This window comes from Oryx dammah, unplaced genomic scaffold (genome assembly GCF_014754425.2).
Source record: "Oryx dammah isolate SB20612 unplaced genomic scaffold, SCBI_Odam_1.1 HiC_scaffold_4, whole genome shotgun sequence".
Classification (NCBI taxonomy): Eukaryota; Metazoa; Chordata; class Mammalia; order Artiodactyla; family Bovidae; genus Oryx; species Oryx dammah.
The window spans coordinates 75,603,228-75,624,846 of NW_024070188.1; the positions used below are offsets into that span (position 1 = coordinate 75,603,228).

Consider the following 21,619-nt stretch of genomic DNA (forward strand, 5'->3'; position numbering starts at 1 on the left):
TTCTTTGACGTGTCAGAAGAATATTAGAGTTTTAATATTTTAAACTTTTACTTAAGAGTTTACATCTGCCCAGGTAAATTTTATTTCTAGATCTATTATTTCTTCAATTTCTCCCTGTTAATAGGGAAGATTCTAAAGATAATAACTATGCGTGGGTATTTGAGACAGTGTGTGGTCTTTTACTTAAGTTAAGAAATTTCAATTCTGTTGACTAGTTTGTTGTTTCATATTATGCAATAGGGGAATGCACATGTTAATTTAATCTGAAGCTTGTTTATACAGTGGCTTTTATAATGTATATCTAAAGACAGAGAATCAAGTTTTATGAGACTAGTTTCTTGTCAATTCCCCACTCCACCCTACTCTAATTGGACTGACCCTTAAATTAAATAAAGGACAAAGAGGTCTGTAGTTTCACTACATGTTCTGGCTTGCCCTTAGTAAATGAGAAAATAGAAACTTAAAACAGAGAATCTGAATTAGAAGGTCACATATACACTTACCTTTTTTGTGAATGGAAAACACTTTAAAACTGTACATATCATCTTTTTAGTCTAAATTCAGGCTGTTTTCCAAAGAGGTAAAAGAATTTAGATTTACATAAAAGGGCTTCTTTATAAAACTATGCTAATGGTACTTTTTGATTTGTAAAATTTAATATTCTGCACATTATCAACCAGACTTCTTTTGATGGGTAGAGGAATAGAGGTGACTTCCAAATCTTAGAGCAGAAACTTCATGTGGCCAGTTGGATATCTTTCCCCAAAACTCAGAGAAGAGGACTGGAGTGGCAGTTTAAGTCTGTGAGTCAGACTTTAAGTCTGAAGACTTTAAGTCTGAAGCCCCAGCCTGGGAGGTAAAGAGAGTGCTGGGAGCATTTTGTGTTACAAAAGCCGAGGGGAAAGCATATTTCAAGAGGAAGGAGGAGCTGTCAAATGCTTCTGATGGGTCAAGCATGAAGTGGGCTGAAAGTGGCTGTTGAACTTAGCCACTGAAGTCATGGATGGTTTCTAGGAAGCTACATTTGTGGAGCAAAAGAAGACCTCTGGTGTAGACCTCTGTGAGGAGCTGAGCTTAGAGGGAGGGGCAGGTATCTGATTGAAGTTGGCGAGTGTTGTGGGTTAAGGGGAACATTTTTGTGGGACAGACCAGCCTGATGTGAGAAAGAAGCCTTTGAGTGAGAGAGATTCAGTAAACGTGGGTTAAGGGGAACATTTTTGTGGGACAGACCAGCCTGATGTGAGAAAGAAGCCTTTGAGTGAGAGAGATTCAGTAAATGAGAGAGAAAAGAAAGGATTTAGAGTGAAATAACAGCAGCAACAACAACTAAATATACATTCAGTGTTTGCCAGACCCAGGGCACTGGGCTAAAAATTAACTATGACATGTGTTCTCATAGTATGTATCTTACGTTATAATGTATATGATGTTATATAGTGGGTGCCGTTGTGTTTTCTAGATTAGAGCAGGGAAGTGTCATTTAGGGATGTTAACTAACCTGTTCAGTGTCCTTCAGCTAGTAAGTGATGGACAAATTTATTAAAGGATGAACTTGGCCATTGCCCCAGTCTACCATCCCTGACTTAAATTTAGATGTTCTGTGCTGCATTTGGAGAGCTGTTTAAAGAATCTTTAAGTTATATTTTAACAAAGAGCATTTCGAAACAGTCTGAAGTTCTAACGACTTTATTGGGACAACAATTTTGATAAGTGGCCTGAGTCAAAAAAACCACCCAAACAAACTGTTGTTTATCTACTAAGAAAGCTTGACTTTATGAATATATATAAAACATTATGCCCCCAAATATAGGCTATGTGAACCAAAGTGAATTTTGACAAAGAACTCTCAAAGCAAGTGGGAGAGGCAGAAATTCAGTCTAGGAGAGTTTTTTTTTTTTAAACACTTCAAGAAGGACACAAAAAGGACAGTGGGTTGAGGTAGCAACATGGGAAAGTCAAGTAAATGATGATGGAAAACCTCCTCTAGACAGCTTCCCTGCAGATTCCCTATAGATTCAGACCAGCTAAATTTCCTGAAATAATACTAATGCTGTCCTCTTGCTTTTCATAGGACATAATGACTACATGTGTCCGGCCACCAACCAGTGCACAATTGATAAAAACAGGAGGAAGAGCTGTCAGGCCTGCCGGCTACGCAAGTGCTATGAAGTGGGCATGATGAAAGGGGGTAGGTACCTTGGGCCCAGGGCACCCACCTTCCCACCCGCCATGATGTCCTTGTCCATCACCCACCCCTGGCTGTTTCCATTCTGGTAACTGTGGGAGTGGAGTGATTTCTCTTCTAATTAATTTTTTACTATTCTTATTTTTCTTTGCAATGAAACTATTTTATAACACATTTTCTTAAAAAAATTAGAAATTTGAGCATGCCATTTTGTGTTTCATATTTTTAATATAAATAATGATGTTTAAAATCAAAGATGTGTGGGAGGTGGTGGTGGAAGGAAAGGAAAACTGCTCAATGAGTTATTCTAGAAATATTTTTCAGTTACTGTTTTATATTGCTAATGCTAGATCATGATATCTGGGAAGACACCTTCACTTCGTTGAGACTTGTATATGTAAAGGCTAAAGAGCTAATTTATAATCTTTCAATCCCTTCATATTCCTTAGGAAATTTGAATTTCAATTGACAGGCAGCTTTCTCCTTTAGAAGTTGAGTTAGCCAGCTGCTCCCATGATCTCAGTGTCTAGCGTGGTGCTGGGGACAATGCAGTGATTTCCAAGCACCAACCATCACGAGGTGGCTGGGACTTGTGCTCGTGTGCTTGCGTCTCTGTGGCTGTGAGTATGTGCATGTATGGCTTTCTGTCTTCTCATGTATCCGGTCTTCCAGTTTTCCCATACAGGAATCCAGTGTCTTGTTCTGGGGGTATTAGGTGCTCCATAAATAGGGTCGCCTCATTGATCTCCTTGTATTCTTTGGAATCTACTTTTGAAGAGCACTTTTAGTCTTGAATAGCCTTCAAAATACCTGGAGAGAACAAAGAGGAAATGTATAAATAAAGGAATGGGCGCATCCAGTGTTTTAGGGTAATATAAGGCTTCCCAGGTGGTGCTAGTGGTAAAGAACCCACCTGCCAATAAAGGAGATGTAAGAGACACGGGTTTGATCCCTGGGTGGGGAAGATCCCCTGAAGGAGGAAATGGCAACCCGCTCCAGTATTCTTGCCTGGAGAATCCCATGGACAGAGGAGCCTGGCAGGCTACAGTCCATGGGGTCGCAAAGAGTCGGACACAACTGAGCGACTTAGCACAGCATCCTCAAAGGAGAGAGACAGACCTATGATGGTGCTGCCTGCTGAGCATAATGGGGAAAAGCCTTCTGGAGAGGAGGCTTGAGATTAGTTAAGGAGAGCAAAGTTGCCATGACAAAGATTAGTGGCTGTGTAAATAGAGGGCAGCTAACCTTTAACTCATTAATACTTGGACAAAGTGGGAGGCAGAGGAAAAACCAGCAATCATGCTTGATGATTATATAATTGAGCTTATAGGCAAAGATTCCTTAGTTAGCAGTCATAAATAAACCTACTGGGTTGAGATTTTTGAATACAACATTTGGCATAAATTCTTCTGATGAACAGATGAAATGTTGAATTTACACATTGTGTGAGCTATGACTATGTGTCTTGAGAGTCTGAAAAAGCAACTTTAATTCAAAGGGTAATTAATTCCAAGAATTTAATAGTCACATTCAGAAAATGACACTTTGAGTCATAAAGGGATTAAATATTTAAGGAATTCATCTTTCTTTGTACTGTTGGAGAATTAGTCAGGCTTAATTAAACTCACAAAAAGCTTCTTAAGGTAACTTGATAAGTGACAGAAATATAACAGCTACATGTAAAAAGTTTAATTTGAAAGAGTGAGTCCAAGCTTGATATTCTTCTTTGGCAATTACAGGTAGATTAAGCCCAGCCTCTTAAATTCTCTCTAAAAGCTGGAATAATCAACTTGTAAATAGGTCCAAGACATTTTTTTTTCTTTGAGGGTTACCCATACATTGACCCCACTTCATAAAAACAATTCTGTTTTTCCTAATTAACATCCAGATACAGTCTGACTGCATAAATATAAATTATTCATACTCATTTTTAATCTAACAAAAAATTTAACATGCAAAGACATAATAAAAATCTCCCCACTGTTTTCAGATGGGACTTTGGATAATTACTGCACATAGCCAATCTAAGTGCACATGCATATCCTTGTACATGTATATTTATGGCTGCAAAATACATACCTGTGTTAGTCTGCTACTGTATTAGTTTTCTGAACCTGCTCTAACAAAATCTGTAGACTGGTGGCTTAAACGTAGAAATTGATATCTCATGGCTCTGAAGACTGGAAGTCTAAGATCAAGCTGGTAGCAGGTTCAGTTTCACCCTAGACCTTTCCCCTTATTGAAGATGGTCCCCTTCTCTCTCTGCCCTCACATCGCCTTTTTTCTCTGTGTGTGCATCCCTGGTGTGTGTGTGTTTTCTCTTCTTTGAAGGACACCAGTCATGTTGGATTATGACCCCATCCTTAGGGCCTCTTTTAATCTTTATTACATCTTTAAAGAGCCTATATCCAAATTTAGTACTGTTTTGAAGTACTAGGGTTAAGGCTTCAATTTGATATTTTTGAGGAGACACAATTCAGTCCATAACAATTTCCCATAAGATTCCTTAGCAGTTGTTAGTAGCCGTCTGCATAAAATGAAAACATGTGTCTTTCTGGCAGTTTATACATGTGTATAAGTTTTACGGCAAGCTTTAAAATTGTAAAACTATAGGCTGTGAGAACATCTCATTTTAATTATGTGTATAGTGCTTGCCATAAAGCAATGTAATTTATATTACATTTAAATTATGGGATAGCACACATAACCTTATAACACCTTGTGTAACAACTCCCCAAATCCCACCCAATAAAGACTTAAATTTACAGCTGGAAGTACAGTTATAACCAACTATAAAATCAGAAATTACTTGTAAAGAACAGCTGTGACTAAATAAATCTTTATAATGTTTTCCTACCAGTTTCACAAGAATCCAGTTTCTGAACAAGGCTAGAGACCAATTATAATATTGAATCTCTACATATGAAATAAAATGTTTCATTTCAGATAAAAGAGAGAGAACCACAAACTTACCCCTTACTTTTAGAGCAAGGCTGAATATGTTTATTAAAGTATTCTAGAGATCCAAAAGAGTGCATGGTTTATCTACACAAAGAAATTATTTTAATCTTTTATGATACCTGCTGTACCCTGAAAATCCCAACATCATTGTTAGATTTGGTCCTGAGGCAAAATGGTTCAGTAGGATGCAGGGTGTAAGACATGCTTTAGGGAATGCTCTTGCTCACCTTAGTACCAGTGCTGGTTTCCTCATTTTCCTGCCTAGCTTGCATTTTCCTTTTCATGTGTCTCCCTCCTCTTCAACCTTAAGTGGCAGATTAAACATCTGTTCCTTAGGGAGAGCCTCTCTGTTGCCTTGGGCTTCCCTTGTGGCTCAGCTGGTAAAGAATCCACCTGCAATGCAGGAGACCTGGATTCGATCCCTGGGTTGGGAAGATCCCCTGGAGTAGGGAAAGGCTACCCACTCCAGTATTCTGGCCTGGAGAATTCCATGGACTGTATAGTCCATGGGGTCTCAAAGAGTTGGACACGACTGAGCTACTTTCACTTTCTTGTTTTCCCCCTGTTGCCTCACTCTACATTAGCCCCTTGTGTTCTCCCTTTCATAGCGGATAACTCTTCCCTGAATTCTCATTACTGTTATTGTTCATTGTTCAACATCTGTCCATGAACTCCACATTGGTGGGGGCTCCTCTCTCTGTCCTGTTTACTGATCTAGCACTAAACAAGTCACAAAGTGAGTGTTCAAGAATTTCCTCCCCCATGAATGAATGGCATAGTTCATTTAAATAGTTATTAGTTTAGGACTGCTCAGGGGTGAGCTGCTACAGAGAGTGCAGACATGAATAAACACCCAGTCCCTTGTATCAGTGTCCTCACTATACAAAGAGGACGTTTGCTCATCAAGTGACAAATAAAAGTCCTTAAGACAAGTTAAGACCAGGATGGAAGATAGGATGAGAATGGAAGACCATTGGTCAGTGGAAGCTCAGAGCTTTGGCCAGTCGCTACTGGGTTTAGTTCAACCCAGAGTGTTACTCAGACCATCTGACTTCCAAAGTGTATATTATTATCCAAGAATGAGGCATTTCTATCTTGGGTTGATGAAAGGGAAAAACTTCAGAGATGGAATTCTTGGTCCAAATACTGGCTTCTCCTCAGACTTGCTGAGCAATCCTGTTACAGTCATTTTTATTGAGTTTCATTATCCTCAGATGTAAAATAAAAATAAACAATTTGTACTTAACAAGTTTCTTGTAAAGATCACAACTCATGTGAAGTACTTATTAAAGTACCACACAAGTGTTAGTGGTTACAGACAGCCCTCGGAGATATTGCAGGCTTGGTTCCAGACCGCTACGATGAGGTAAATATCGCAATAAAGCGAATCACAGAAAAAAATTTTTTTGGTTTCCCAGTGCATGTAAAAGATATGTCTACACTACACTGTACTGTATTAGATGTATAATAGTATTTTGTCTAAAATAATGTGCATACCTAGTTAAGAAATGTTTGTTGTTGTTTAGTTACTAAGTTGCATCTGACTCTCCTGCAACCTCATAGACTATAGCCCGACGAAAACTGTAGCCCAACGAAGACTGTAGCCCAATTGTAGACGAAGCCTTCTTCGTCCTTGGGATTTCCCAGGCAGGAATACTGGAGTGGGTTTCCATTTCCTTGTCCAGGGGATCTTCCTGACCAAGATGTCTACTCCATGTTTCCTGCATTGCAGGCGGATTCTTTACCCACTGAGTCACCTGGGAAGCCCAATTAAGAAATACATTAGTGCTAAGAAAAAACAAAACAAAACAAAACAAAGCTAACCATCCACTGAGCCTTTCAGTTCAGTTCAGTTCAGTTGTTCAGTCATGTGACTCTTTGTGACCCCATGGACTGCAGCACACCAGGCTTCCCTGTCCATCACCAATTCCCAGAGCTTGCTCTAACTCATGTCCATCAAGTTGGTGATGCTATCCAACTGTTTCATCCTCTGTCATTTCCTTCTCCTGCCTTCAGTCTTTCCTAGCTCAGGGTCTCTTCCAGTGAGTCATTTCTTCGCATCAGGTGGCCAAAGTATTGGAGCTTCAGCTTCAGGATCAGTCCTGCCAATGAATATTTAGGACTGATTTCCTTTAGGATGGACTGGTTGGATCTGGTGGTCCAAGGGACTCTCAGGAGTCTTCTCCAAGACCACAGTTCAAAAGCATCAATTCTTCAGTGCTCAATTTTCTTTATGGTCCAACTCTCACATCCATATATGACTATTAGAAAAACCATAGCTTTGACTAGATGGACCTTTGTTGGCAAAGTAGTGTCTCTGTTTTTCAATGCTGTCTAGGTTGGTCATAGCTTTTCTTCCAAGGAGCCAGCATCTTTTAATTTTGTGGCTGCAGTCACCATCTGCAGTGATGATGCTCTCACTGTTTCCACTGTTTCCCCATCTATTTGCCATGAAGTGATGGGGCCACCTGCCATGATCTTAGTTTTCTGAATGTTGAGTTATAAGCCAACTTTTTCACTCTCCTCTTTCACTTTCATCAAGAAGTTCTTTAGTTCCTCTTCACTTTCTGCCATAAGGGTGGTGTCATCTGCATATCTGAGGCTATTGATATTTCTCCCGGCAATCTTAATTCCAGTTTGTGCTTCATCCAGCCCAGCATTTCATATGATGTACTCTGCATATAAGTTAAATAAGCAAGGTGACAATATACAGCCTTGAAGTACTCCTTTCCTAAATGGGAACCAGTCTTTTGTTCCATGTCTGGTTCTAACTGTTGCTTCTTGACCTGCATACAGATTTCTTGGGAGGCTGGTTTGTGGTCTGGTATTTCCATCACTTTCAGAATTTTCCACAGTTTGTTGTGATCCACACAGTCAAAGGCTTTGGCATAGTCAATAAAGCAGAAGTAGATGTTTTTCTAGAACTCTCTTGGCAATTTGATCTGAGTCTTCAGTGAGCCACAAAAGTAACATTGAAGATCACTGATTACAGTTCACCATGACAAATATAATATTAAAGAAAAAGCTTGAAATATTGTGAAAATTACGAAAAAGGAACACAGAGACAGAAAGTGAGTAAATACTGTTGAAAAAATGGCACTAACAGACTTGCTTGTGTTGCCACAAGTCTTTAACTTGTGAAAAATACAGTATCTTCAAAGTACAGCAAGATAAAGTATGCCTGTATATCTTCCATCCTAAAAATAATCCCTATCACTGATGTGTTTTTTTTAGGGGGCTGGGCAGGGAGGAAGAGAATGGCAATTTTATCACTAGTACTAGGTATAAATATCTAATTCTTTTGTAGAAAGTTGAACCCTGGCTAAGCTACATCTGCTTTTTCTTTTTGACTTTTTGGTGTCATATGCTGAGTATATCTTCATGAATGGGATTTGTTTTTTTTTTTTTATCATTTTATGATGCCATAGATTTACACAGACTGGCTAAAATTCTTCACATAGACTCAGAAGTGTGTTGGTGGAAAGGTTTTCATTTTTTAGATGAGGAAATTGGCATCCGAAATTAATTGATGTGCAAAACTCATGCGCTGCCCATCCTGGTTGTACTTCCTTTTTATATATTAAGAAGAAATTTAAGATAAAGTAATAATTGTCACTACTATTTACTTTAGTGACAATGTTGCAGTTTAATTTCAAGAAATACTCCCAAACAATAAATAAATTTAACTAACAGTACAGTTTTAAAGTGAGGAAATAAGATACTAATAGTCTAGATGGAGAAATGTATGTTATGTGTTTCAAATAACTGAGATGCTGAATGAAGAGCTGGAAGATAAAATGTTTCCTGTTTTTCTGAGCTTAATAATTATAGTCCTGAGTAACTATAATTAGTTTCATTGATAGGATGGGCTTCCAGTCCAGAAAATTAGGTTTCTTTTGATCCTACACTGGCTACTTTTCTTTGCCAAAATAGTCAAGTGTTTATTAAAGTTGATGACCAGAGAACCAAATCACTGAATTAAAAATGTAAATGTGAATTTCTTCCTAGGGATAGTCCACCAATTCTTGTGAGAACTGTAGCTGCATTTGAATCCAAGCTTTTTCAGAAGGCAGGGTTGAGAATTCATGTTTAGGAATTGATTTAAGAAAAATGTTAAGGGAAAGCTAATTGCTCTTTACCAAAGAGATTCTGGTTGTTTTAAGAAGCAACTTAGATATTTATGATATTAAAAATATCTCTTATTACTTTATATTATGAATAATTAATTCATGCAAAACTTCTTCCTTATTATCTTTTTTCATTTTTAAACAAAGACATACACTGAATCACATACAGGACCTTCAGTTCAGTTCACTTCAGTCGCTCAGTCGTGTCCGACTCTTTGTGACCTCATGAATTGCAGCACGCCAGGCCTCCCTGTCCATCACCAACTCCTGGAGTTCACTCAAACTCATGTCCATCGAGTCGGTGATGCTATCCAGCCATCTCATCCTCTGTCATCTCCTTCTCCTCCTGCCCCCAATCCCTCCCAGCATCAGGGTCTTTTCCAATGAGTCAACTCTTCACATCAGGTGGCCAAAGTACTGGAGTTTCAGATTCTGCATCAGTCTTTCCAATGTACACCCAGGACTGATCTCCTTTAGAATGGCCTGGTTGGATCTCCTTGCAGTCCAAGAGACTCTCAAGAGCCTTCTCCAACACCACAGTTCAAAAGCATCAATTCTTTGGCGCTCAGTTTTCTTCACAGTCCAACTCTCACATCCATACATGACCACTGGAAAAACCATACCCTTGACTAGATGGACCTGTGTTGGCAAAGTAATGTCTCTGCTTTTTAATATCCTGTCTAGGTTGGTCATAACTTTCCTTCCAAGAAGTAAGCGTCTTTTAATTTCATGGCTGCAGTCACCATCTGCAGTGATTTTGGAGCCCAAAAAAATAAAGTCTGACACTATTTCCACTGTTTCCCCATCTATTTCCCATGAAGTGATGGGACCAGATGCCATGATCTTCGTTTTCTGAATGTTGAACTTTAAGCCAACTTTTTTACTCTCTTCTTTCACTTTCATCAAGAGGCTTTTTAGTTCCTCTTCACTTTCTGCAATAAGGGTGTTGTCATCTGCATATCTGAGGTGATTGATATTTCTCCCTGCAGTCTTGATTCCAGCTTGTGCCTTTTCCAGCCCAGCATTTCTCATGATGTACTCTGCATAGAAGTTAAATAAGCAGGGTGACAATATACAGCCTTGACGTACTCCTTTTCCTATTTGGAACCAGTCTGTTGTTCCATGTCCATTTCCAACTGTTGCTTCCTGACCTGCATACAGATTTCTCAAGAGGCAGGTCAGGTGGTCTGGTATTCCCATCTCTTTCAGAATTTTTCACAGTTTTTTGTGATCCACATAGTCAAAGGCTTTGACATAGTCAATAAAGCAGAAATAGATGTTTTTCTGGAACTCTCTTGCTTTTTCGATGATCCAACGGATGTTGGCAATTTGATCTCTGGTTCCTCTGCCTTTTCTAAAACCAGCTTGAACATCTGGAAGTTCACGGTACATGTTCTGTGGAAGCCTGGCTTAGAGATGAATAAATTCAGGTGAATGAGACAATATAGCAGGCAGCTCAGTGTTTCCGTCCTTCAGATTTTTAATGGGGACTGAGCAACTTTCTTAAAAATTTGGCAGAATATGATGGGATCATCTCAGTTCAAAGACTATTTCCTTACTGATTAATGATTTCTTCCATCAGAGTTACCAGTGATTTTCAAGTTGTTAAATCCAGCAGTGAATTCCTAGTCCTCCTCTTGATAGATTAGCAGCATCGCACACAGTAGATAATTCTCTCCTTAATGTGCTGATTTTACTTACCTGTCAGGACAATGTACTTTTTCCCTCGCTCTTACCCAATTTGTCTCTTTCTCTAGATCTTCTCTGAGTGTTTCTCATCTTCTTTCCCGACTCTTAATATTGGAGTGGCCCAGGATTCAGTCTAGGGAACTCTTCTGTTCTCTGTTTGTTCTCACTACACTTTGGTATTCCCTAGTTCCATGGCTCTAAATACCATGTATATGCTGACTGCCCAGTTTATGGGCTTCCCAGGTGGTGCTAGTGGTAAAGAATCTGCCTGCCAATTCAGGAGACTTAAAAGACATAAGTTAGATCCCTGGGTTGGAAGATTCCCTGGAGGTGGGCAGTATTCTTGCCTGGAGAATCCCATGGCGAGAGGAGTCTGGAGGGTTACAGGCCATAGGTCGCGAAGCGTCAGACACGACTGAAGTGACTTAGCATGCACATGTGTCCAGTTTGTACCTTTAGCTCAGACTTTCTCCCAAGTTTATGACTTTATACAATTTCTCATGTGTGTTCCTCACTTGGGTGTCTAATAAATACCTCAAACTCAATTTGTTCAAACCTGAATTTCTTGTCTTTATCCTTCAATGTGCTTTATCTGTGATCTTTCTCATCTTAGCTGATAATTTCATCTTTTGAATGGTTCAGACCCCCAAAACTGAATTATCCTCAACTCTTTTCTTTCTCCCATACATCACATTCGGGAAGTTCTGGTGGCTCTGCCTTCAGATATTTTTGGACTCTGACCACTTCTCCCCACCTTTATGGTTGCCACTCTGGTCTGAAATAACATCATCTTTCTCCCACTTTATTGCTGAAGTCCTACTTGCTTTTTTCCTTGCTTCCCTGTAGTCCTCCCCCCCGCCCCCGGCTCCGCTAAAGATATGTAAAAAATGGAAAATAATCAAAGCACTTCTCAAAACCCTGCATTGCTTCCCAGTTCAGTCAGCTGATGTCATTACAGTGGCCAGAAGACCCTGTGTCCTCCCTCTTCTTACTTCTTTCACCTCTTTTCCTATTACTCTCTATCCTGCTTCCTCCACTCCAACCATGTGGGCATTCTTAAATGTTAGGTGCACTTCTGTCTTGAAGCATTTACTCTAACTTTTCCTTCTCCCTGGAATGCCATGCCCCCAAATGTTTGTGGACCTAACTCTGTAACCTCTCTCAAATTCTGCTGCATTATCAATTTATCAGTGAGCTTTATCCCGACCATTGTATTGATAGTTTGCTTCATCCACGCATCCTGCAGTTCTCAGTTTTCCCATGTCCCCATCTTGCATCTCCACCTTTTAATACATCACATAATTAATTTCAGATGATTTATTATTTGGTATCTGTCTCTCTAAAACATAGGCTCCAGATGGGAGCGTACAAACAAATAAAACATGTTTGTCTGTTCACTGATGACATTTCAAACACTTAGGTCAGTGCCTGCATCTAATAGACAATCAAGAAATAGTTGTAGCATACACGACTAAATAGAGTAAACGAGCACAACCAAAAGTGCATTGTTAAGTGTTGAGCTGTGAATAGGTTGAGTGTCAAGAGTCCTGTTTTTCTAATTAAGAACATCTGCTTGGAAATTAAAACCTGTATAGGAGTTAGCTTTTACTGCATAGCAGAACCTCACCTCAACACCTCAATGGCAATACAACAAGAAGCATCTCTTACTCACATGTCAAGGAGATGGCCTAGATGCTGGCATTGGCTGGGTTCCCTCTGAGGTCTGGAGGTCAGCTGGCTGTTTTGGCTGGAGCACCTGGGATGACTCAGTTTTGCTTCACATGGCTCCCATTCTCCAGCAGGCTTGTCCAGGCATGTTCTCATGGTAGGTCTGCGGCGTGGAAGAGAACAAGCCCCAGACTGCAAGCCCATTCCAGGCTTTTGTTTGCATTATGCATTGATGTCCAAGGCCCCAAGCCAGTCAGATGGCTGGATCTTTGGCTTCGTGAGAGAGGCTTTCAGAGTTGTGTGGCAAAGGCTACAAAATTGGAACCATTTTTGTAATCTTATCATAACCGGAAATATGAACTTTTCAGATTTTGGACTCAAAAATAGAGAATCATGAACTCTTACACTTGGAAGGGACCTATGGTTCGTTTATTCTTCTTCCATACTCAGTGTAGGAACCCCCATCTAGCATTGCTGACAGCTGTGTTGGGGTGCTGAATGCAGATGTCAATTTTGTGTTCACACCCCATATACATGATGAGTGGACACAATAGGGCAAAACAAAAACACACAGGAGTAGATATGAGCCAGTAATTCTGGAAAAATAGGGGCTTGTTTTATATATGCCATATTTCACTAATTCATTTAGATGTAGGTTTGGACTTCCCTAGTAGCTCAGATGGTAAAGAATCTGCCTGCAATGCAGGAGACCTGGGTTCGATCCCCTGGAGAAGGAAATGGCAACCCACTCCAGTGTTCTCTGGAAAATTCTGTGAACAGAAGAGCCTGGCGGGCTATCATCCTTGGGGTCGCAAAGAATCAGACAAGACTGAGCAACCAACACTTTCACTTTTGTTTTTAAAGGACAGAAAGAGGGATCTCCATTTACCCTTTCAAGGATAACCACGTCTTACCTTGAATGAGACATAATTCAAAGATATGCTGACAGATATTTACAAAAATTCCAGAACTGGGTCTTTCTTATATATTCCTATAATTTGCTTTTGCAAAAGCAAATCATTCTTGAGATGATGTAAGGACCCTTTCTGTGGATAGAACTTACAAAATGCAGAACTTTGGGGGCAGTAATTGTATGAATAAATTGCTACTTTTTAAGTTCTGTAAACCTAAAACCTCATAAATATTCATGTGTTTACTTTTTATTTCAGTGATTGTGATTAGGATAATAAATGGTGCTTAGGGCTGAAAGAACTTAAAGATCACCTAGTCCATCTCTTTGTTTTTCAGCTCATTGTTCTTATCCAAGTTACACAGCTAGGTAGCTGCTCAGACTGGAAGCCAAGACTCCTGACACCTAGTTCATGGCTCTTTTCATTGTCTAGCACTACCTCGCTGACCTAGAGGACTTAGAGCATCATGAAAAATAGACACGTGCATGAGTAAGATACTAATATCACACCGACCAAGATTATGACTTAGGAAACCTTACTGTGGGTCCCAAATCCTGTTCTTCTTCAACAAAAATATTAGCACATTTGGCTGAATTGCACAACAGAAGCACCAAAATAAATTTATATGGAGAGTGTGCTGTTTTATTTTAAAAAGAATTACTTAATATTTAATTACTTCCTATTGCTTAATATAATTTAAAAAGGACATTTTCTCCTTCAGGCCAAGGGTTTTCACTGTTTTGAGATAACAATGGCAATATTTGTTGAAAGCCCATCTGTTTTCTTTTTTTAAATATTTAGACTATTCTAGTATAAAAAATGGTAACTTTGCCAAGTAAAAAGGAGAGCTAGCTAAGGGTCCAGTCTGAACCTGGCTCTTTCAAGGACTCTTGGGCAGATCATTTAATTTTTCTGAACTCAATTTTCACTTGTGAAAAATAGGAGCTTAGCACTGAGTGGTCTCTAGAGCATCTTTTGAATCTTAAATTTTATATTTTATGAAGAGAGAGTCAGAATTTAAAGCTAAAGTTATGTATATGAGTGTCCCATTATGAAGAACATATTGGGAAGTAGCTATCATATCAATATTTATATTTCAAGCTAAAATTTCAAAGTAGCTAACGACTGGAAAAACCTGTTGGAATGGGCAAAGCTATTCTCTTCATTGATTAGCATGAAAAGTGAATGTCTTCAGAGTGAAGAGTGTCACCAAAATGAGTTTGATGTTCATAGTGATAGGCGCAGATGGCTATAACATCACTACATCAAACTGATCAAGAATAAAGTTTGTTGAGATAGATAGGGCTTTGAGAAGATAACTAACCTCTTTATTTTGGTATTCAATTCAGTTCAGTTCAGTCTCTCAGTCATGTCTGACTCTTTGTGACCCCATGGACTGCAGCATGCCAGGCCTCTCTATCACTAACTCCCAGAGTTTACCCAAAATCATGTCCATTGAGTCGGTGATGCCATCCAACCATCTTATCCTCTGTCGTCCCCTTCTCCTCCTGCCCTCAGTCTTTCCCCCAGCATCAGGGTCTTTTCAAATAAGTCAGCTCTTTGCATCAGGTGGCCAAAGTATTGGAGTTTCAACTTCCACATCAGTCCTCCCAAAGAGCACTCAGGACTGATCTCTAGAGATGTATTGCTTGTAGTTGGGTTTCCCAGGTGACACTAGTGGTGAAGAATCTGCCTGCCAACGCAGAGGTGGGTTCAATCCTTGGGTTGGGCAGATCCCCTGGAGAAGAGAATGGCAACTCACTCCAGTATTCCTTGCTGAGAAATCCCATGGACAAAGGAGCCTGGTGGGCTATAGTCCATGGGGTCACAAAGAGTCAGACATGACTGAGCAACTGAACAGCGGCAGCAAAGTTATGCTTAAGATTTGAGTCCGAAGAGCAGGTGAAACTTCACAGTGTCTGCGTTGTGGAACAGAGAAAGGAAGAGGCCGAAAAGATAGTGTTTTGAGAAGTTCCTGATTAGATACCAGACAAATGAGTCTGGTGATTTTGGCTTGAAAACTTATCCAGTAGGTAAGAACCAACATACATGAAATAAGATGTCTTAGAAATCTTGAAAATATATGCCAGCCCTAAAAGAGATTTAAAGGTAAAGTGATGAGACATGTGGAAAGAAAGGTTCTGGTTATACCTGGAGACAACACATGGTTTAGTTTAAGCTTGACTGAGCAAATAAAAGTAGTGAGAAATATGAAAATTATACTTAGGGGTTTGTATCTTTAAAAGTTTGCTTAAGACTAGTTACTATTATATTTATTTTATATTAAATTTTTGGCAGTCCTACTTAGAAAATTTTATATAACAAATGTCAGGCCAACTTCAAACTTCTTGCCTAAATCATTTAAAATAAGGATAACCTTTATTGTGCATTTACTGTGTGGAGGTGTTTGGAGACACAAGGGTAAAACGTGATCACTGAACACAGTGTCTAGGCAACCTTATGATTCAAAGATACCTTTCACTTAAAAGGTAACCAACCAACCCCCTTCCTTCCCTCAAAAGACCTGAAATTTAAGTTGGCTTAAATATTCCTGCTGTCTCAGTTTATCCACCAATTCCGACCTTAGTGATATCTATTATACTTTGTACTCCCAGGAATCAAGCTCATGTTTGCTGGCTGACCTTTTGTATTTTGTGGTTTCAACTTCTGGCTGATATTCATGGGGATATGTCTTATTGCCAAGCTAAGTCCTGTCCATCCTAGATTTATTTCCATCTCTTTGTGGGTCCCAGTCTCACAGAAAACATTCCTGTATGAATCCATTAACTGCATCATCAGGCTCTCCCAAGATCAAAGGCATGAAGGATATTTTGGTAAGTAAAAGTTGGTACACAAAAGTTAGCTTTTACTTTTCATATATGATGTAGTATGATGTTTATGTCTTTAGCTTTTAGAATCAGTCTCCCTGGCTTCAAAATTTAGCTCTGCCTAGAAATGAATGAACATGAATGAGATACTTAACCTCTCCAGACCTCAGTGGACCATAATAATACCTACCTAATATGGTTGTGCAAGAATTAATCTGTAGCTTTTATTATTGTATTTGGCCTGTAGTGAGCCCTCCATATAAGTTGGTTGCAACAATAATAAGAGTACACTCAAAGTCAGGAGTTTTCGCCACCATGAATTGCTGTTATAATGATGAGCTGCACTTCTTGGAAAAGATCAATAAAAACTGCTGGAGAATCAAGAAGGGCTTCATGCCCAACATGCAGATTGAAGAAGCTTGCTATGTGAATGACGCTTTGGAAAAATTAATGTTTGAAGAATTAAGGAATGCCTGTCAAGATGGTGGTGTTGGTACCTTTCTGCCAGCCATGAAACAAATTGGCACAGTGGCCGCCCCGCCTGGGATTGTTCATCGATCCATTGGTCTTCCTGATGTCCGTTCAGCTTAGGGTTTGCTATTGGGAATAAGGCAGCCTTTGATATGAATGACCCTGAAGCAGTGGTATCTCGAGATGGTGTCAGATTTGACATTAACTGTGGTGTCTGCTTGCTGAGAACCAATTTAGATGAAAGTGATGTTCAGCCTGTGAAGGAGCAACTTGTCTAAGCTATATTTGACCACAGTCCTGTTGGGGTGGGGTCAAAAGGTGTCATCCCAATGAATGCCAAAGACTTGGAGGAATCCTTGGTATAGACTAATTCCTGAGAGAAGGCTATGCCTGGGCAGAGGACAAGGAGCATTGTGAGGAGTACAGAAGGATGCTGCAAGTTGACCCCAATAAAGTCTCAGCGAGGGCTAAGAAGAGAAGCCTTCCCCAGTTGGGGACTCTGGGAGCAGGCAACCACTATGTAGAAATCCAACTTGTTGCTGGGATTTTCAATGAGTCTGTTGCTAAGAAAATGAGCATCAGCCGTAAGAGACAGATGTGTGTGATGATCAAAAGTGAGAGCAGAAGCTTGGGCCACTAAGCCACAGATGCTCTCATCAGTTCAATTCAGGATGCTCTCATAGCTATGGAAAAAGCTATGAAGAGAGACAGGATTATAGTCAATGATCATCAGTTGGCTTGTGCTCGAACTGCTTCCCCAAAGAGCAGGATTACCTGAAGGCAATGGCAGCAGCTGAGAAAGAAAATCAGTCCTGCGTGTTCATTGGAAAGACTGATGCTGAAGCTGAAGCTCCAATACTTTGGCCACCTGGTGCGAAGAGCTGACTCCTTAGAAAAGACCCTGATGCTGGGAAAGATTGAAGGCAGGAAGAGAAGGGAATGACAGAGAATGAGATGGCTGGATGGCATCACCAACTCAATGGACAAGAGTTTAAGAAAGCTCTGGGAGGTGGTGATGGACAGGGAAGCCTGGCATGCTGCAGTCCATGGGCAAAGAGTTAGACACAACTAAGCAACTGAACTGAACTGAGAACTATGCCTGGGTCAACTGCTCTTCCATGACCTTCTTAACCCATCAGGCTTTTGTCAGGGTCTTCAATGCAACCCCTGATGACTTGAACCTACACATGATCTATGATGTTTCTCACAATATTGCCAAAGTAGAACAACGTGTAGTGGATGGGAAGGAGCAGACTCTGTTAGTACACAGGAAGGAGTCCACCTAAGCCTTCCCTCCTCACCATCCCCTCACTGCAGTTGATTACCAGCTCACTGGACAACCAGTGCTCATTGGGGGCACCATGGGAACCTGTAGCCGTGTTCTCATTGGCATTGAGCAGGCCATGACTGAGACCTTTAGAACAACTTGTCATGGGAGCGGGCCTTGCATTGTCCCAAGCAAAGTCAAGACATAATTTAGATTTCCAGGATGTCCTAGACAAATTGGCAGACGTGGGAATTGCAATCCAAGTTGGCTTGCCCAGGCTGGTCATTGAAGAGGCACCTGAGTTCTCTCCCAGCATGATGAATGTGGTGAACACCTGCCATGATCCTGGAGTCAACAAGACCATTAATCTGAGGCCAGTTGCCGTTATCAAAGGATAGAATGCTGACTGCTGCCACCGGACACTGCTGATGCTCACTGAAGTGGAAATGGACGAAACCACTCTTCAGACATCAGACTCGAGACCCGACAGGCTCCAGGCTGTGGGGCTCTAGCTGCCTGTTTCCGAATGGCTGGTGGGGCAACTTCCAATTCTGGAGTCAGTGTTGTAAACTTTCCTTCTGGAAGGAGTCATGTTGCCCCCATTTGGAAAGGGAGGTATATGCTTCCTCTCTGATTATCCCACAGATTTTTAGGAAAATCTGTTAGTGGGTGGGGCTAAGTCAAAAAATTGCCTTACTCAGTCACACAAGTCTTTCTTCACCAGAATGAAATTCTTTACATCAACCTCTTTTTGCCAGCCTGAGAGGTGTTGTGAAGGCCATTCCATTAAATAGGAAGGCTTTGGAATGTTTCTTTTTTCCCTCCGTTTGTCACTTTGTTCACTTATCCACTCTTTTACCCCCTTGCCCTGCACTGAGCAAACCCCTAAAAACCATTCTTATTTGGTGCATACATATGATTCAAAGCAGGATGTTGAACAGATGGATAACTCTACAAGTTATAGAGGGGGGATGTGTGTGGAGGTGTAGGAATGGGTACCCAAAAGAGAAAATCACTCTTCATAGACTTGTTACCTTTGTCTTTCTAAATAGAAGGCAGAGTTTTGACTTACCTATAATGATGGCATCAGCTGGTGTCTGTCATTAATTAGGCCTGGTCAGGGAGACTTTTCTTGAATAATAGCTTGCACGACTGCATCAGAGAACCCCCACAAAATACTGAGTATCTTTACATTTGTGATTGACATTATTATAAAACATCAAATGGCCACAACTGTGATGCTAATGGCTACTCTGTGTTGACAGGTTGACTAGTCTTGTGCTTCCTAATCAGATGAGGTGCTATGTACTGTGACGCCCGAAGATGTTAAAGTTATATGCTACTAAGGCCACAATTGGGTCCAAACACTAAAACAGAAAAACGTAATAAAGTTGTGATACATTGTCTATAGTGAAGTGAAGTTGCTAAGTCGTGTCCAACTCTTTGCGACCCCATGGACTGTAGCCTACTGCACTCCTCCATCCATGGGATTTTCCAGGCAAGAGTACTGGAGTGGGTTGCCATTTTCTTCTCCAGAGGATCTTCCTGACCCAGGGATCGAACCCAGGTCTCCCTCACTGTAGGCAGATGCTTTACTGTCTGAGCCACCGGGGAAGTCCACATTGTCTATATGTCATCCTTAATATTTTATTGCTTAGGACAGTTAGTATTTCTACTTGATTCACTTTGGTCAGTGGTCCTGTTTTCTGATTTTCTCCCTGGTTGCTTTCAGAGATGTACCTTAAAGATATTCTTTTCTAACACTTACACCTCAAAGCCTGGCGTGCTGAAGTCCATGCGGTTGCAAAGAGTCAGACTCGACTGAGCGACTGAACTGAACTGATCTCTTAACTTATAATAAACCTCCCTTCCCCACTGGAGTATCTTCTAAATGCAGAGTATCTTCTAGAGGCTGGAATAAAGCTGACTTCCTCTGAAAAAGTGTGATGTGAAATAGGATGTTTTTACTCTGAAAACTTGGTGACTTTAATGATTTTGATGGTAGAGTTTGAAAGTTATCAACAAGTTAGTAATCTTAATGCAATAATTTATAATTATTAATTGTATAGTATGTAATTATGCCTCTGGGTTGGACCAGTGACTGTTGTGCACAGATGACTTAAGGATGCAGGTTATCTGTGAACACTGGAGGGCATTTAAGATGAGAAACAGGCTTCTAGCAGGTGCTAGGTTCTCTAGAGATAAGGCAACACTGAGTGTCTGAGTGGACTCCATCTAACTGGGCTTTCCCAGTGATGTCATTTAGCAAAGTCCACTGCCAAAACTGTGATGTCAGTGTGAGAAATGCTGTCAGTCATCCTAGGTACATATGCTACATCCTATTGGATGCTTTGAAAGTCACTCTTTGGGGAGGGGAGAGGGGAGCAAATGAGGAAGAGAAATAAAGAGGAATGGTTTGTGCCATGGTGTTTCTGTATTATAAGCTTTTCTTATATGTAGCATTTCTCCCAAACTTGGCCCTCTTAATGACCTTGGGAAGTAATGGTTAATATTTTGAGTTCAAAAAGAAAACTGCAAACATTGTTTTCCTTGTTCTAAAGATGTTATTTTCCCATTAGAAGCAAAAAGCCATTTTAAAATGAATGTTCAAATGATGTTGAAAAGATAAAGAGTACACTCAATTTTTGCCTTGTCTACTTAACCTAATCTCCATATAAAATGCAATTCTATTATATTGTTATAATTAATTAAGAATTATTTAGTAATCAATTATTATGTATTTAGTTCAGTTTGGAAAATCAGTGATATGGAAAATGTAGGTGCCTCACCTCAAGGAACCTGTAATTTGACCTCCTGTCCACCTTGGCATTCAGAGGTCTTATCTTCTCAGTTCAGTTCAGTTGCTCAGTCACGTCCAACTCTTTGTGACCCTAAGGACTGCAGCACCAACTCCTAGAGCTTGCTCAAACTCATGTCCATCAAGTCGGTGATGCCATCCAGCCATCTCAACCTCCTGTCATCCCCTTCTCCTCCTGCCTTCAATCTTTCCCAGCATCAGGGTTTTTTCAGATGAGTCAGTTCTTTGCATCAGGTGGCCAAAGTATCGGAGTTTCAGCTTCAGCATCAATCCTTCCAATGAATATTCAGGACTGATTTCCTTTAGAATTACTTCTTTGATCTCATTGCAGTCCAAGGGGCTCTCAAGCGTCTTCTCCAACACCACGGTTAAAAAGCATCGGTTCTTTGGCTCTCAGCTTTCTTTATGGTCCAACTCTCACAGCCATACATGACCACTGGAAAAACCATAGCTTTGACTATACTGACCTTTGTTGGTAGAGTCATGTCTCTACTTTTTAATATGCTGTCTAGGTTGGTCATAGCTTTTCTTCCAAGGAGCAAGCGTCTTTTAATTTCATGACTGCAGTCACCATCTTTAGTGATTCTGGAGCCCAAGTAAATAAAGTCTGTCCCTGTTTCCATTGTTTCCCCATACGTTTGTCTTGAAGTGATGGGACCAGATGCCATGATCTTTGTTTTTTGAATGTTGAGTT

The 21,619-nt window shown here is 40.3% G+C and overlaps 1 protein-coding gene across 1 annotated transcript in view; it reads left to right on the plus strand.

The window, feature by feature from the left end:
• The window catches only part of ESR1 (estrogen receptor 1), a 276,074-nt gene that overhangs the window by 76,029 nt on the left and 178,426 nt on the right, over positions 1 to 21,619 (plus strand). The window contains exon 3 of the mRNA XM_040238694.1: positions 2,072 to 2,188. Within this exon, the coding sequence (XP_040094628.1) occupies positions 2,072 to 2,188 (117 nt within the window). The remainder of the gene's footprint in view (positions 1 to 2,071; positions 2,189 to 21,619) is intronic.